General features: G+C 34.8%; 1 protein-coding gene across 5 annotated transcripts in view; it reads left to right on the forward strand.

The window, feature by feature from the left end:
* The window catches only part of CDK19 (cyclin dependent kinase 19), a 136206-nt gene that overhangs the window by 36330 nt on the left and 81794 nt on the right, over positions 1-18082 (forward strand). For all 5 annotated transcript variants that reach the window (XM_010989585.3, XM_064486779.1, XM_031456159.2 and 2 more), the window contains one exon: positions 13257-13332. In XM_010989585.3, coding sequence (XP_010987887.1) covers positions 13257-13332 — 76 coding nt within the window. Of the gene's footprint in view, positions 1-13256; positions 13333-18082 lie in introns of those variants that run through there.

Raw genomic sequence — 18082 nt, forward strand, 5'->3', positions numbered from 1 at the left:
ATTTGGACAACACTCTAGCCTCTCAGCTTCTACTTACCTAAAACTTTCCCAGTCTGTTCTTTTTAACTCTGCAAATGGCACCACTATCACCCAGCTGTCCAAGCTGGAAACTAGAATCATTCCTGCTTTACTTCTTTTGTTTCTTAACCACATGTTCTGTTGATACTGTTTTCTTTACTATTATCTTTCAGATCCATCCACTTTTTATTTCTTCTGCCACCACCCTAATTTAGACTGTAGTCATCTCTTCCATACATTACTGCAGAGGCCTCTTTGTTTTGTTTTTTGTGGGGGGAGGTAATTAGGTTTGTTTGTGTGTATATTTGTTTGTTTGTTTATTTAAATGGAGGTACTGGGGATTGAACCCAGGACCTCGTTCATGCTAGGCATACACTACCACTGAGCTATACCCTCCCCCTCAAAGTCCTCTTAATGTTAGTCATCTTGTGTCCTCTTCACTTCCAAACTATTCACAAGAACACAGATTGCTTAAAATCCTTTTTTCCCCCTTGGGGTGAAGTCCAATTTCCTTAACATGGCTTACATCTTTTGCTTGAACTGGCCCTGTCTCCTTCTCATTTTAACTTGCTTTCCCCTATCCTAAACCTGCTTTACTAAACTTGAGATGCATCATTTTCTTTTGCTTCTGAGCCTTGACATCTGCTGTTCCCTTTTTCCGGAAGGGTGATAAGAAGAAATGAAAATGTAGTGACTAAAAGCAGAGACTCTGGAGCTAGACCTTCTAGATCTAGGTGAATCTTGGATCTGTCCCTTAACTAGTTGTGTGATCTAGAGTGATCTAACCTCTCTGCTTTCAGTGCCCTCTTCTGTACCACGGGGATGGTGATAGTGTTTGCTTCCTAGCACTTTGTGAGGATTAAGAGAGTTAATATAGTTGAGACTCTTAGAATGATGCCTGCCTGGTACTGAGTACTATAAAAATGTAGCTGTTATTTTAATTCTTATTATAAATATATTGTGGTACTTGATAGCATTAATTTTTATGTTTTAAAGATGATTTGATTATATAAGGAAAAAGCTATTTTTTTCTCATAAATTATGAGTTGATTGGCCCATTATTATTGGGATTTATCTTTGTTCTTGGATGGGCAGCAGCTTTATTTTCCTGTCTCCTTGCTTTTCAGCTTTTAGTGACTAAAATTTGATCTTAGGTTGACATTCCTATGAAATGGATCATTTGACAACATTAGGTTTACCTGACTTTTTATACAAACTAATTTAGGTCAACATATATGGAAACTTCTAAAAGAAAATTAATCCTTGATGGCTAATGGCTGACTTTTTATTTTATGATATGGTCATATTGATTAAAGTTTCAAGTAACGTCCTTTAAAGAATCCTTTGTATTTCAGATATTGTGGATTATAATGGTTCAAGTGGTTTGGATTACAGCAAGGATACTTACTATATTAGGAAATAGACTCTCTCAAAGGAAAAACTCTGTTTACCTCTCTATTCACAACTCTACTCATACCCAATCCTTCCCAGAATGCTTCTGACACTAGAAATGTGCAGTTTTTTCCCCAAACTGACCAATTCTCTGACACCAGCCGGTATCCTACAATTTAACTCAGTTTTGAAACTAACTGCTTAGAGTTGATGCAGACCCCACAGGTTAAGGGCTCAGTCCCACAAGACTGCCCCCAACTTCAGATGCCAGTTGCGATTGGTGAGTCTTCAAGTTGCCCACAACCTTTGTTTGACTTGGTTACAAATTGGAGGTGATCCTCTTCTCAGATTCAGTCGTTTACTAAAAATTGGCTCATAGAACTCAGGAAAACTGCTTTCTTAATAGATTACTGGCTTATTACAAAGGATCTATTAAAGGACACAACAGCTGGATGAAAAATACATAGAGCTAGGTCTACACCCAGAAGGGTCCCAAGCACAGAAGCCTCTGTCCCCATGGAGTTTTGGGTTATATCACCCTCCCAGCAAGTGGTTGTGTTCTTATTCATTAACTCAGAAAAGTTTCTGAACTCTGTACTTTAGGGATTTTTATGGAGACTTCATTATATAGGCATGACTGGTTAAATCCTTGACCATTGGTGAATAATTCAATTCCCTGGCCCCTTTTTGGGGGTAGAAGTGGCAGTGGTGGGGGGCTGAAAGTTCTGATCACCTAGTTTGTTCCCCTGGCAGCCAGTCCCCATCCAGTGGGTATCTAGAGATTTTCCAAAAATCACTTCATTAACATAAATTCAGGTTTGGTTGAAATGAGCTTGTTATGAATAACAAAAGAGCTTCTTTCACTTTTATCCTTCTGGAGCTATTTCAGGACTAAAAACCAAATATTACAATAAAAGAAGCTCCTATGCTCTAATTACTTAGGAATTACAGGGTTTTAGGAGCTGTGAGCCAGGAATCCTGGAGGAAGACCATAACATATATTTCTTATGTCACAGTGTCACATTCTCTATTACCATAAAGTTAAGATCAACCAGGAAAAACATGCAAAAACTTAAATTTTATCAAAAGAAGATTTGGCAATGATCTAGAATTAGCTGAACTTTCAGTAGTATCGTGAAATATATTGTATATATTTAAATTTTAAGTGTTGATTTTGACATCTTGACTTGTCAGTTTCTCTTTTGAGTGTTTGTTTTTCATTGATACTTAAGATTTGAGATGATTTCATGAAGACTGAAAGCTGAAAGTATACCTAACTAAAGAAGCAGATTGATCTAGTTCTGTCTGACCTGACAGTGCTAAATTTGAGGGTGACAGAATATTTATATTTTTCTCCTCTCCGAGAAGGAGATAGTTGCTTTTTAGTGAATTTTTAGATATGATTACTTTTTTGTTTTTATCTTTAGAATATATATATTTTTAAAGAAGGTTTTCTAGATTTTCTGTTATGCTGAAAGTATTTTTTAAGTTGATCAAGACTTATAGACAAGTTTATTTCAATGCAACAAATGTTTAGTTTCTGCTATTTACGAGATACTTTGTTAGCTCCTAAAGAATGTACAGAAATGGGTAAGATAGTCTTCTTCCTCATTTAGGAGTGGGGAAAAAAAACCATGAGTCAATTATAAGTAATTGTAATAACAAAATAGAATATGGTGCAGTTCTTGAAAGAAGTTTGAACAAAGTGCTCTACTAATAATGATCTTGCAGAACAACTGTCAGATATGATAAGCTCTTTTCCATTCTCTCCTGTTTGACTTTGCTTCTGCATTTGATGCTTTTTCCCATCCACCTTTTAATGCTGTTTTTTTGTTTCTGTATACAACTTTCTCACTATTTTTCTTTTAATTCTCTAATTGCTGTTTATTAGTTACTTTTCTCAAATTTTTTATTAAGAAAAGTTTTGTAAAAGCACGTAAGTTCAAACTGTAGGACAATGAATACCCACATAGCCTCCAGCTAGATTTAACTATTGTTATCATTTTTCTATGTTTGCTTTCTCACTCTGCATATATAAATATGTTTTTTGTTGTCCTGGAACCAATTGAAATTAAGTTGTCACTGTCATGACATGCCACCCCAAAATACTTGAACCTACATCTCCTAAGAATAGGGATATTCTCCTGCATAGCCATAATACTATTATTCTGCATTTAAGACAATTAATAAAATAAAAATTTAAAATAAAATTAACCATGGTAAAATTATATTATATAATAGCTAGTCTATATTCAAAATTTCTCAGGTGTCCTACTAAATAAACTTTTATAGCTGTTTTTATATGAACCACAATTTACCCAAGGTTTTCATGCATAATATTTTGTTGTTACATGTCTTGAGTAGAGCACCCTACTTTTTTTATGAGTTTTTTTGTTTTTGTTTTTGTTTTTTTTAAGGAGCCAGCCAATTTTCTTTCTTTCATTCTTTCGTTCTATCTTCTTATATTTTTTGTAAAAGTAGGTTTATTTAGAGAGATACGTACTACATAGAGTGCAGGCTGTTTCAGAAGGCAAGAGAAAGGCCATGAGGTGTGGGGGTTGGGTGCTCAGGTTAAAGTAAAAGTAGCTACACACTGCATAGACAGAGTGCCGGTCTCTGAAGATGAGGGAGTGAGAGAGGCAGCCACAAGTCATGGTGTTGCCAGTTTTTATGGGCCTGGTGGCTTCATATGCTAACAAGTGGGAGGACCATTCCAACTACCCTGGGGAAGGGGCTGGGATTCCCAGGAATTTGGCCACTGCCCACTCTTTGACCTTTTATGGTTAGTCTTGGGACTGTCATGGCTCCTGTGGGCATGTTATTTATCATGCTGATATATTACAGTGAGTGTATAATGAAGCTCAAGATCTACTAGAAGTCAAATCTCCTGCCATCTTGAGCTTCAAGGCCTACTGGGAGTTGAATCTTATACCATCTTAGTGTTAATTGCTGTGTCATTCCTTGAATGGCTGTGCCCTGCCCCCTTCCCTCCTGTCTCATTCCCCCCTCAGAGATTTTACTCCCATAATCTTACGGGGTTGCAGAGGGGCAACGGTCCATCTTCTGAAACTACTTCTGGGCTGAGTAGGGGCATTGACCCTGCCTATCATGGAGTAAAAATCTCTGAATTCCTAATCTAGGGGCCTCAAGGGGCAGGACAGCCTCTTGTTTTTGTGTCAGAGGGCAGAATGGGCTGGAATCCTCACATAGCCATCCTCTGATGTTGGACTGTTGTAACCTGCTGTTTCCATTGACTTCTGATTTAGATTTGCCTATTATCAAGGACCTTTAAAAGTTTCTCCTGCAGCCTGTTGAATGATGCTGTTTATTAGAGAAAAGCTTCCCAACCCCTATGGCATGGCTATTGTGCATGGGTCATGGATTCCATTAGTAATCCTTTCAATTCTTTGGCTACTGGTGGATTTTGGGGCAGCAGACACTTATGAGTCCCTTTCACTTGTGCCCATGAGTGCTGTCAGTTTACTCTGGATACAGTATAAATATTAACATTAGGTAGGTGCCATGATGTGAAAGAGCATAGGCCACTATCTTTAGCTCTTCTCTGCTCTTTGTAATCCCATTTACCTCTATGGTTTCAACAGTTGCCTGTATAGTGATGTTTTCTTCTCTAAATTCCATTTTATTTCCTTTTATCTTCTTCTGGCTATCCAGTAGTCACTTCAAAATCAACGTGTCCAAAATGAATTTATTCTCTACTTTACAATTGGCTCATTGTCAGTATTACTCTTTTTTGGTGGGGGAGTGTCGAAGGTATAGTATAAATAGCTTTGCTTTCAAGGAGACAACACTTTAGACTAGAAACCTCAGTCATCTTCAGCTGTTTCTCTGGCTGGCTGCTTAGTTCTCTCTTACTTACACATACAGATATGTGCATTCACATTTATTCATCAAATACTTCTTTAATGCCTACAGTGTTTCTATATATATTTGGCCACAATAGGTAAGTCTGTATCTGATGACCTCTTGAATGCATTCCCTCCATTCTTATCATATTTATGCAAATTTTGGTCATCATCAACCCTTCCCAGAACTTTTACAGTGGTCTCCCTACCTGTGGCTTTAAACCCTCTGACCCATCCTTCCTACTATCTGCTCATTGAGAATACGTGTGTGATGAGAAGTTTCTCTTGCTTGAAAACCTCTGATGGCTTCCTATGGCTTCCTATTCTACAGGAATGCCAGCTTTTTAGCATATCATACAAGACTATGCTAATTTCATCTTCTTTGCTCTTTTCATGTATTACTTCATCTCTTTTGTTATAGCTATACTTGTCTTCTGCTAATTTCTTGAATATAGCATGGACTTTAATCTTCAACATATGTTCATACATTTCTGGGTCCAAAGGACTGTGACCCCTCTTCTTTGCTTAATGAAATCCCTGTTTGTCTCTCAAGGTCCACTCAGAATGTTCTCTTTGAAAATTATTTACCTGATAGCCCTCTCTCTCTACTCCCTGCACACTACTTAGCATTCTTTATCTGATGTACTTTGCACATCATCTGTTGGGGTCCTTATCAGATTGTATCCCTTGCTTGTGTGTCTCTCAGTGTAAAAGTTCACAGAGGAAAGGATTTTGTTCTTCCTGCTGTTCCTCAAGCACAAGTCCTGGCACACAGCACATGCTTACTGAAATATTTCTGAAAGGAAGATCTGGAATTACTTGTTATACTACCCCTGTAGCAAGTAAGTCTGGCTTGAGATTGTAAATTCGTGAAGATGATATTTTATATTAAAAAATTGGTTTACACTAAATATTTGCTAATGATTACTTTCTCTCTAATACAGTCCTTAATTATTTATGTTTTAAGCTTAACACTTTTGATACCTGAAGTCTTAAAGCATGACTGCAGATATGTTTGTTTTAATTAAAATGACTTCTGAGCTATAAGAATTTGCCATAATAGGAGTTTTTGAAATTTTATTATTTTAGAGCTTTTAAAATAGTAAATGTTTATCTTTTTATCTGAATTAGGATTCTGAATAAAATAAATAGTATAAAATGAAGATTACTTTTTAGAGAAAGCTATATTAATTAATAAATCAATTTTTGAGAAAAGAGACTAAATAAAGGCAGTCTTTCTAAAGAATAAAAGCAAACACGTAAACTGTCAGATTTCCATGTCACAAGGGAATCCTGAACTTGAATAAGGGGAACTATTACTGTACTTTGGTGATGTTTAGAGAATGAGAAGATGAAATATTTGATAGATAAAAGTATAAAGAAGGCACTAGTGTTATTTGACATTATTCCCTAATAAGAAGAATACAAAATAATAATAGTATCTGTATTACAAAATTTCTAGTATTTCAGAATTAGTTTTAAAGGACTATTATCATTTAAACCAAAAAAAATCCTGGTAATTAAAAATGCTATGGTATTGAACTGTTATGGAAAATGAAATGATATGATGTCTGGTTGCAAAATAATCAAAGAAAGGGGAGGTAGTGGAAATAAGACTGGCCACGTGTTGATAATTGTTAAACTATGTGAGAGTTACACAGAGTATCACTGTCACTTTTTCTGTTTTTTTGCACTTTGTTCATTTTTTTGAAAATTTTAGGATAAAGTAAAAAATACTATGGTATTATATAATAAAGGAAAGAGTTCCCAAATAAGGAATCATTACTACTAGATTGGGCGAATATTGAGTTCATGATATTGAATAATTCAGAATTACCAATGTAAAACTAAATAATATTTTTTGTTTTTGTTTTTCCAAATTTTTATTCCATATTGTTTTATTCTTATTTTTCTGTGTGATATGGAAGCCTCTTAGTCTGCTAAGCCAAATTGTCACATATTAATGGAAAGAGACATAACACTGATTTATAGCAGTGTACTTAAAACAATTGTTGGCAAGACTCAAGTGTCATAGTGTTTCACAGTGTTTGAGTATTATCTTATTGGTAACATCTAGTAATAAAAACTGTAGCTAGTCATTCTGTACCATCTTTGAATACTATATTTCTGATGATTTCATTAATTTGAATTCTACTCTGAAAGTTTAGAAAAGAAAATTTAAAGGATGAATTCATAGAATTGTTTGTGAGAGAGAAGTATTCAGAAATTGTTCTGTCTTCTTTTCTTCCCTTCTTCCCTTGTTGCCTCAGCTTCTTTCCTGGGCACCAAAAAAGTTACCTATGTGCTGCTTCCTTCAATCCAGCATCATGTCTGTAGGCTCAGGTCCTTTAAATCTGAGACTCCTGTGGCAGGCCCTCAGTAAACATCTTTTTTTTTTTTTTTTTAAATTGAAGTATAATCAACATATAACATTATATTAGTTTCAGGTGTAAAACACAGTGATTCGATATTTGTATATATTGTGAAATGATCACCACAATGTCTAGTAACATCTTTAGGGCATCTTAGTTTTGACTTCCCAGATATTTTCATTTTTGGTTGGAGTTTCTTTCTGTCTGAAAGAATCATTTATGAGCTGAAGAACCTTCTGAGATCAGACCTGGGTCTTGTTCTCAATGGTATTATCCTCCCCATCAACCAAGCTCAGAACTCCAGACTTACCCTTGATTTAGCCTTCTTAATTTTCATGATTTATGCATTTGGTCCTGCCAATTCCTCATTTAAAGTGACTGTCGCAATTATTCCTTCTTTTCTCCAATCTTACTGTTACCATTCTGTAATGGAGAATATTGGAAGATTTCATCCCAGCTCTGCTTCTGGCTACTGGTCTAGCTTCCTCATCTTCCTTAGGAGGTTGTAACAGGATTGTTGTAAGCCCCTTTTGGAGCTAACATTCTGTTAGACTAATCCAGGGTCTTACCTCTCACACTTACAGTGCAGTAACCTCCAGATTGTTTTCACACCTCTAATCTCAGTCCTTCCTAATAAGATGAATCTTAACACATAACTTTCATTGCCTTTAGGATAAAATCTTGTATTTCCTGATCTCCATTTATTCATGTCATCGTTTTTCTGTTTAATCATTATTATTGGCACAATTCAACAAAGCAGAAGCTTCACCTATCTTCAGAGTCTTCTTTCCTTCACCTATAGAATCAAATTAGTTACTGAATTCTATCAGTTCTGACTCAGGAATGTCTTTTGAGTCCATATTTGTTCTCCTCTGCCCATTTTAATTTAGTCCTCATCCTCTCTTACTTGGACATTTGTGCAGCCTACCAGATACTTGCTCTGCCACCAGTTTGTAGTTACTACATTTATCTTTCTGAGCAAAGATCTGTTATGTATCTTCTCTGTTCTCAAAACCTTTTGTTCCACACTGTTTACATATCTAGTACAAATTTCTTTGCAGAACTCATGTGGTCCCTTCCCTTTACTTTTCTAACCTCATCTCTTGCCCCTTGTCATCATGCCTTCAGCTTCCAGCCATACTGAATACCAGTGGTCTCCTGGATATACCTCTGTTATTTCTCTCATGCCCAACTTCTGCCTGGAATTCTCTGACCCTCTCGTCCCTTCTCTGCCTGGGGACCTCCTAAATTAAAGGCATCACTATGTAGTTATCTCCTTAAAGCTCTGAAAAGAAATATTAATCTCATTCTTTCTGTGACCGTTTGGCATACCTCTTGGGTGCAGAGGGAATTGTATCAGACTTAATCTGTTTTTATTTCCCACTCACCCAGAATCTCTTTGCAGGTGGATCGTAAACTCCATGATATCTAGGGCAGCTAGTCTCTAATTTGGTTCATCCTCAGAGTTTGGCACGGTGTTGGGACATAATATTGACTCTGTGGTTGTTGTTTAATGTAAAATAAAATAATAAGGCTCTTATGATTTCCTTAGAAACAAAAAACAATTTTAACCCTATTAATTTGAAGACTAAAAATTTCCCCTCAGCCTTGCTTGAGCTTGAATTCCTTCATTTTTTCTCAAAAGACTCTTATGAATTTTTTGTCTGTCATAGGTTCTTGGGACCAAAGATGGCCCAGGGCTTATATGGACACCTGGTAGTAGTATTTATAGAAGCCAAAAAGCCTTCGGCCTGTCTAATTATAACAAATGGGGTTTTGGCCAGATCTTAACTACACTTGTGCATATAGGCTGCTTAATGTTGCTTCACCTTGCTCAAAGTGATGGAATCTGGTTACCAAGTTTGGACATTATTGAAAGGTATAATACTACTGTTTTCATTAAACCAGTTTCTAATAGTTCATTCAAGAGATATTACTACTGAACCTGCTTCTTCAGGTTTGAGAAATTCTTCTCTGAATTACATTTAAATTCCACCATTGAGCATAGTTTTCTGCCTAGGGTAAAGCTTTCATTTTAAGGCTATGATTTCTACAATTTTCACAAATATGTGCTTCTTATTTTTCTACTATCTATAGAATTGCTTGCATCAAGAGTTTTCCAGAACATAGTGTCTCAGATAGAAAAAGTAATAGCATCACAGTCTCTGCCAAATTAATTTTTCTATTTTGTTGTTACATAATGTTCCCACTGAACAATTGTTTTTTTAAAATGAATGCTGAGAGGGAAGCTGGCATGTTTTTGATACTTATTACAGATGTGTAGGAGACATGCCTTTAAATTTAGAACATTCTATATTAAAAAATGCATGTTTATACTATAAATTTATTTTTAATTCACCTGCATTTATTTAGAAAACTTTGATTGTTTTCAATGTGCAGTTGCTCTAACTGTAGGATCTAATATATGCTAAAATTTAGAAAGCAGTTTCCCTGAAGGCTTTGGAATTGCTTTATCTGTCTTTATTACAGTAAATTATAAACTACTTTTATTTAGAATTAAAAGTAACTTAGAAAAAAATAGTTTTAAGAAAGAACTGAGCTGCCTCTAAAAGCCAGGCTATCAATGCGATGGAGGCCAGGTTCACCTGCTTTTCAGCCTTGTCATGTGAAAGAACAAATGATACCTTTATGATTCTTAATATTACGTGTGCGTGACACATATAAGCTGTGGGGTATGAACTGTCACTACTACTTGGAGGAACTCCAGGAGAGGGGCATTCACGGGGATTGAGAGCAATGAAGCTTCTTTGCCCCATGTGCTAGTCACTGAAATATTTGTGGGTATTGTGGGAAAGGACGAACTTTAGTTTTCACAACTAAGGTATTGGCATCTGACCAAAGATTGGCATTGACAGAGTACAGGGGTGAAAGTGAGTCCGTATGCCCTCAGGGATTCTGCCACCTCTTCATATGGTGAACCTCAGAGGTGCCACTTTGTCACTTATCATCTGACAGTTAATATACAAGAGAAATGGTAATGATATACGCACTTTCATTCTCAATGCAAAAGCTGCAGATAAGTCTTAAGTTTGCAGATCTTTGAGTATTTTATTAATTTAGCAGATGGAAGTTATATTTGAACTTATTAAGTGAAATGATTACTGGGCTTGTTCCTAGATCTTATCCATATAATTCAGAATAAGAGGCCTATGCTTCAGTCTATTCTGCTTAAGCTTTCAAATTCCTTTGACAGCCTGCATGTGAAATTCAAAGTCATTAATGTGATGTGTTAATTTTGTACTTTTTGACTTACTGCAAAAATCTTATAGTTTCCATAGCAACAATAACCTATCCAGATTGTGTAATATTCTTTACAGTATTAAAAATAAAACTATGCAATTACATGAGCTTCTGGAGCACTTCATTTAGGATCTGGGGATTGAAATATTTCTTTTTAAAAGAAAATTACAATTTCATATGATACTTTTGTCAGAAAGCTCATATAATTTTAAGAATTTATTCAATTAAGTATTTAGTAATAGGTACCTGGTAGTTAATTATTAATTGCATGAAATTTATGTTGTAAGCATTGTGTTAAACATCTTAGGCACAAATTCTCTCACACATGTACCCACACATACATTTAAGGTAGGGGGGAATATTTGTACTTGTACTTCTTAGTGGCTCTGGGTGGTCTGAGAAAAGTCTAGTTTTATCTTTGGAGGAAATAGGATGGAGAAAAAGGGAAAAAGGATCACTTAAAGCTTTCCATATTTTTGACTTTTCTCTTTAAAATATGCCAAAGATATGACTTACTATTTATTTAATTTTTAAAAATTGAAGTATAGTCAGCTATAATGTATCAGTTATATATTCATTTTCATATTCTTTTTCATGATAGGTTACTACAAGGTATTGAATATAGTTCTGTGTGCTATACAGAAGAAATTTGGTTTTTATCTATTTTATATACATTAGTTAATATTTGCAAATCTCAAACTTCCAATTTATCTCTTCCCACCCCTTTTCCCCTAGTAACCGTAAGTTTGTTTTCTATGTCTGTGAGTCTGTTTCTGTTTTGTAAATAAGTTCATTAGTGTCCTCTTTTTTTGAAAACACTAAAGGTTATTTTAATAGGTGACAGTTTTCAGCATATCAAATTATTTTGGTTTTTTTCTTTTTACCTCTAATTGTAATTTAAAAGACAATATAATATTAGCACTAAAGTTAGTTAACATAACTTTCTACTTCTTAACACAGCTGTTTTTCACTTTTATCACTTTCAACATTATGTCTAAGTGTATGTATATTTTTACACGGTATAATTTATGTATTTTCTCACCAATATACGGTAAACATTTTCTAGGTTTCTAATGACTTTCATAACTGTCATTTTAAAAATTACATAACAGTCTATCATGTTGACAATTCTGGTATGTTTTCTGTTTATCAAAATACTACTTAATTATTTCCTAAATGCCATATATTGGAAGAAAAAGATGGTTATAATTTTCAGACTGTAAAAAAAGTAACCATAACTCAATTATTTGCCCAAAACATAGATTATTGTGAAAATCTTCAAAATGTACATAAAATGATGTTTTAAAATACATGTTATGAGTAACCTCTAAAACTGTGTTATCTGCTAGCAAGCACAGAATGGGGAAAGAGAGGAATAAGTTAATAGGACAGTTGTGGCGCTACTCAGGTACTCCCACTTGTCAAAGCCACCATGACACGGTGTTACCTTGTTGAGGCTATAATATAATCAAAAGGCAAAACTCACCAGAGGATATGGATTAGACTCCTCTTGTCAGAATAACCAGTGATGTGAACCACACTTGTGACATTCAGCTGGGGCCTTGGTGTGGCTGGTTCTGGGGTCAGTACCCTGAGGATACTGTGTTGCACTCACCACTCTTCTGATACTATTACTATTTTTATGGGCTGTGTCACCATTATTGAGCTGCTGTCTTCTCTTGGTTTATGCACCCTGGGAACTATTGGGGTTTCCCAGAATTCCTAAGTCTACCTCTATTAATTGGAAAATTCACTGGGTTTTCCTAGAGTTCTTGAGAATGAGGTGTTGGTGGCTAGAGTTTTGAAGTCTTTCCAAGGCTTTTGACTGAGGTCTTGGGACTTTTGAATGTCCTCTATCCTAGGTGAGAACTAGGGTGGCTTAGTGGTCAATATTCCTCTATAACTCCCCTATCGTATTAAGTGGTTCTTGTACTATGAGATTACTTTAAACAAATATAGAAGTTTACATCTGTCATTTATTTTTAAGTTAATGCTTATAACAGAATGCTTTCATAGACTCCAGATAATTAAGACAGTAGAATTATCTTGCAATATGCTTGAGTTTATATTTATGCTTGTTTACTTTTCAAAATTAGTGCTGTGTTTAGTATCTTGTTCTGTTTCAATTTTGAATTTTATGTTTTGGCTGTGTCTAGTGTTTTCATTGTGACATGGATTTCTTTTGGTATTTCACATTTCTGTAATTGAAATATCAGGAATAGTAAGCAATGCATGCATAGTGAGAATGCTTACATATCACTGAGAGACTAATGCATTTTCATTGTTTTTGTAGTTATAATTTTGAATCTGAAAATGTGTAGAAAAAATAATTTTTTTTCTTCATATGCAGAAAAGATGAAAAGGAATATGCATTGAAGCAAATTGAAGGCACAGGAATATCCATGTCGGCCTGCAGAGAGATTGCAGTAAGTGGATATAAATATGTTATTTATTTTGTTATTGATATTGAATGATGATTGATATTAATATAAACATCTCATTGGTATATACAAAGCATGGTTATTTGAAGATGTTAATTAGTTTAAGGGTATTTTATATAAGGTGAGAAGAGCGGCATAAACTTTTTAACTACTTGAAAGTCATTTATGAACATTCTTCTAATGATAATTAGGATTTATAATCTTAGGAATACTGAGTTAAGTGATAAACTAATTTAAATTATGACTGAGTATAATAATTTCAATCAGTAATTTAATGAATGTCTATCATTCCTGTAATTTTAGGACTGATATGTCCTTATGGAGAAGGGGGTGATATTGTTAGCTACTATGTGTATTAAATATTTTTTCTGAAGTACATGTTTTAGTGTTACATTTTACTAGTTGCTAGAAAAATAAGACCATCATAATTATAGGATAATTCCTTAAAGAAAAATCATTCCTTCTTTTGTCTTTATATGACATACTTGTACATTTAAGAAATGATTGTCCATAAGAATACTTAACATTTACTGAGTATTTACTGGGTACCAGGCTTACTAAGTGCTTTTAAGTATTAATTAATTTAATTTTTACAGCAATCATATGAAATAAATACTTTTAATATCCTCATTTTACAGATCAGTAAACAGAGACAAAAGTCATAATTATGGCTTAGAGGCCATAATATTATATTACCGAATTTTAGTTCCTCAGTTTTTTATTTTAGTGTTTTAGTTTCTTATTGGGGCTTTATTACAATTTCAGATCTCCATTATGGATTTCTGTCTCTAAATTGTTAAATATTATTTTGTCCATTACCACTAGGTATTTTTGTCTCTAATTTGGTAACTATTACATATATTGCCCACAATTCCATATTTCTGCTTCACTCACATGGAAGCACTCCATCATCACTCTCAATCGTAAGAAAAAGAGTGGTGCAAAGAACACATGAGGCAGAATTTCTGTAGGCCTGAGTGTCTGTTTGCCTTAGTGGCTAAATTAGCCATGAGTCTCAGTTTCCTTACTTGTGAAATAAGGGAACTAAAGGTCCATTGTAGTCATAAATTCTTTGACCTCAGAATGGGAGCTTCTCACTAGACTATGCAGCCTTTGAGGGCCAGGGACCTTGTCTTTTTAGCCCTAGTTCCTAGTGTGGTGCCTGGCACATAGCGGGTGCCCCAGAAATGTTTGTTGAATAAATTTGTAAATAAACAGAACAAAAAAGTTCTATATGATCCTAAGTTTTTTTAAGAATATAAATTTATTGTTTAAAAATTTCAATTTGGCAGTTCTCCATTAATTATAAATTGGTGTTTGTAATACCCTTTTAACTTTTGATAAGTGATTTTTAACTCCTTAAAATTCTCAAACATTATTATTTCAACCACCATGAATATCATTGGTGTACAGTTTTGCTCTTTTAGAGAACTATAATTTAGTATAGCATTAATTCAGCTTCCATGAGTTAACTGGGTTTAATGGCTGAAATTTAAGGTATTGACTAATAGGAAGTGAAAACCCAATTCTAGATGTTCTTTTTGAAATACAGACCTCTATCTTCTGGGGAATCCATAGGTTCACTTTTCTCAGCATCCCCACCAGCATTTGTTATCTCCTCTCTTTATGATGATAGCCATTTTCACAGGTGTGAGGTTGCATGTTGTGATTTTGATTTGCATTCTCTTGATGATTAGTGATGTTGAGCACCTTTTCATATGCCTGCTGCCCATGTGTATCTTCTTTGGAAAAATACCTATTCGGTCCCTCTGCCCATTTTTAAATTGGATGATGATGATGATTTTTGCTATCAAGTTGCATGTGTTCCTGATATATTTGGATATTAATTATTTATCAGATAAATGGTTTGCAAATATCTTCTCCTATTCTGTAGGTTGCCTTTTCATTTTGTTGATTGTTTCTTTTGCTATGTAGAAGCTGGAAAAGCTTAACTCTTATTAAAGTCATTCAGTCTTCATATTTTTATTGAAGGTTTGCCTAATAGAACTTTAGAAAGTTTGCAGTTTCTAGATTGAATAGTTTTTCAACATTACATGAATGACTTATCTCTAACATGGTAGGGGTTTTGACAGAAGTTTAGCGTGTGTATTATTGCATATTGGCTAAATGCATACATCTTTGGACATTATAAGGCTACAAACACGATTTTTTAATTATTGCTTTATGCAGTTATCTTTTAAATCACATAGGAGAAAAAAGAGTTTAAAAACAAAAATACATATATGCTATCTTTTCTATTTACCCATGCTTTTATCTTTATCAGTGCTCTTTATTTTTTGTATAGATATGGGTTATTCTATCATCCTTTCATTTTAACTGAAAGTCTCACTTTTTTATTTTTTTAATAGAGCAGATCTTCTAGGAATGAATTTTCTCAGTGTCTATTGAGAATGTCTTAATTTCTTCTTTTTTACGTTTATCACCGGTTTCTCCTTTGTTTTTTGTGAGATAGTTTTGCTGGGTATAGAATTCTTGGACAACAGTCTTTTTATTTCGTCATCTTGACTATGTTATCTCATTGCCTTCTAGCCTCCATGGTTTCTGATGAGAAGTCAGTTGTTAATCTATGAGATTCTCTTGAACATGAGGAGTTACTTTTCTTGCTACTTTCAAGATTCTTTTTTTGTCTTTGTCTTTTGAAAGTTTGACTATGATGTGTGTAGGTGTGGCTCCTACTTAGAGTTCATTGAATTTGTTGGATGTACATTTAACATTTTTCATCAAATTTGGGAAGTTTTCAGCCATTATTTCATCATATATTCCTTCTGCTCCTTTCTTCCCTGTCCTCCTGAGACTCCTGTTAAGTGTATGTTTATAGGCTTGGTGGTATTTCACAGGACACCAAGGTTCTGTTAATTTTTCCTAATTTTCTTTTTCTATTTATTGCTCAGGCAGGATACTTTCAATTGCCTGTCTTCAAGTTTGCTGGTTCTTTCTTCTGCCAGCTCAGATATGCTGCTAAGCCCCCCTCTAGTGAAATTCTCATTTTTAGTTATTGTACTTTTAAACTCCAAAATTACTATGTGGTTTTTTGGAACAGACTTTATTTTTTAGAGCAGTTTAAAGTTTACAGCAAAATTGAGTGAAAGTTCTAGAGATTTCCCATACATTCCCTACCCCAGCACATGCATAGCCTAACCCATTATCAGCATCCTCCACCAAAGTGGTACATTTGTTACAATTGATGTTGACACCCAAAGTCCATAGTTTACATTAGGGGTCACTCTTTGTGTTGTATATTTTATGGGTTTGGACAAATGTATAATGACATGGATCCACCATTATGGTATACAGAGTAGTTCCACTCCCCTAAAAATCCTCTGTGCCCCATCTATTCATCTTAACTCCCTCTGCCCCACTCCCTGATAATCACAGATCTCTTTACTATTTACATAGTGTTGCCTTTCCCAGTCATATAGTTGGAATCGTACAGTATGTAGCATTTTCAGATTGGCTTCTGTCACTTAGTAATTTAAGTAATTCATTTAAGATTCCCCCATATCTTTCATGGCTTGATAGTGCATTTCTTTTTAGCCCTGAATAGTATTCTGTTGTCTGGATGTACTACAGTTTGTTTATATGTTTTTCCTAAAGTACATCTTGGTTGCTTCCAAGTTTTGGCAATTATGAGTAGAGCTGCTGTAAACATTGTATGTAGGCTTTTGTGTGGACATAACTTTTCAGTTCCTTTGGGTAAATATCAAGGAGCACAGTTGCTGGATTATATGGTAAGAGTATGTTAGTTTTGTGAGAAACTGCCAAACTGTCTTCCAAAGTGGCTGTACTATTTTGCATTCTCACCACCAATGGATGAGAGTACTTGTTGTTCCATATCCTCGTCAGCATTTTTTATTGTCACTATTCTGGATTTAGCCATTCTAATTGGTGTGTAGTGGTATCTCACTTGTTGTTTAATTTGAAACTCTGCTTTAGCCTTCAAGTCCTGTTAATATGGCATTAAGAGGATGAAGATTAGAGCCTTTTCAGATATTTCCTGAACATAGCCAAGGCTTTGCATATGGGCATGTTTACAATCTTTAGTACTCAATTCCATTTATAGAACATTCTTTTCTAGAAAAAAAAACTAATCTATAGTGGCAGACAGTAGATCAGTGACTGTGTGAGGATGGTTATGGAAACAGGGATGTATTACAAAGGAACATGAGGAGTCTCTTGGAGGTGATATAAGTCTATCTCATTGTGATTATCGTGATGGTTTTATGGATTTTTATCTATATTAAAACTCATAAGTGGTAATCACTTATACCTCAAGAAATTTAGGGGAAGATCAATAAAGGTATATGGGGTTATTAGTGGATCAATGGAGTGTAAGAGAGGAATTTGTAAGAATCAAGGGATCATAAGCACAGTGGGAGGGATTGGCCTTGAATAGGAAATGGAGCAGATAGTTCATCCTCTGAAACTGCAGTGACAGAAGAAAGGATGATGTCAACACATGTCATTTTGCTAGGGAGGTGATGAGATAGTTACATTCTTGTGTGCCTGTTTTTGTGTGTGTGAATGTTAAGTGGTGAGTGTTTTAAGTTATTGATGAAGGCTATGTGAAAATTTGCTGATCAAAGATAAAGTTATGGAAGTGTTGTAGTCCACCTAAAGTGGGAGACCAGTCATGGCACCAGTCTGCATGGTTGTACTGTTTTCTTCATTAGCAGCCCAGTGTAAGACGGGAGAATTGGAGTTTTTCTGGTTGACG

The sequence above is a fragment of the Camelus dromedarius genome, chromosome 6 (assembly GCF_036321535.1).
Source record: "Camelus dromedarius isolate mCamDro1 chromosome 6, mCamDro1.pat, whole genome shotgun sequence".
NCBI lineage: Eukaryota > Metazoa > Chordata > Mammalia > Artiodactyla > Camelidae > Camelus > Camelus dromedarius.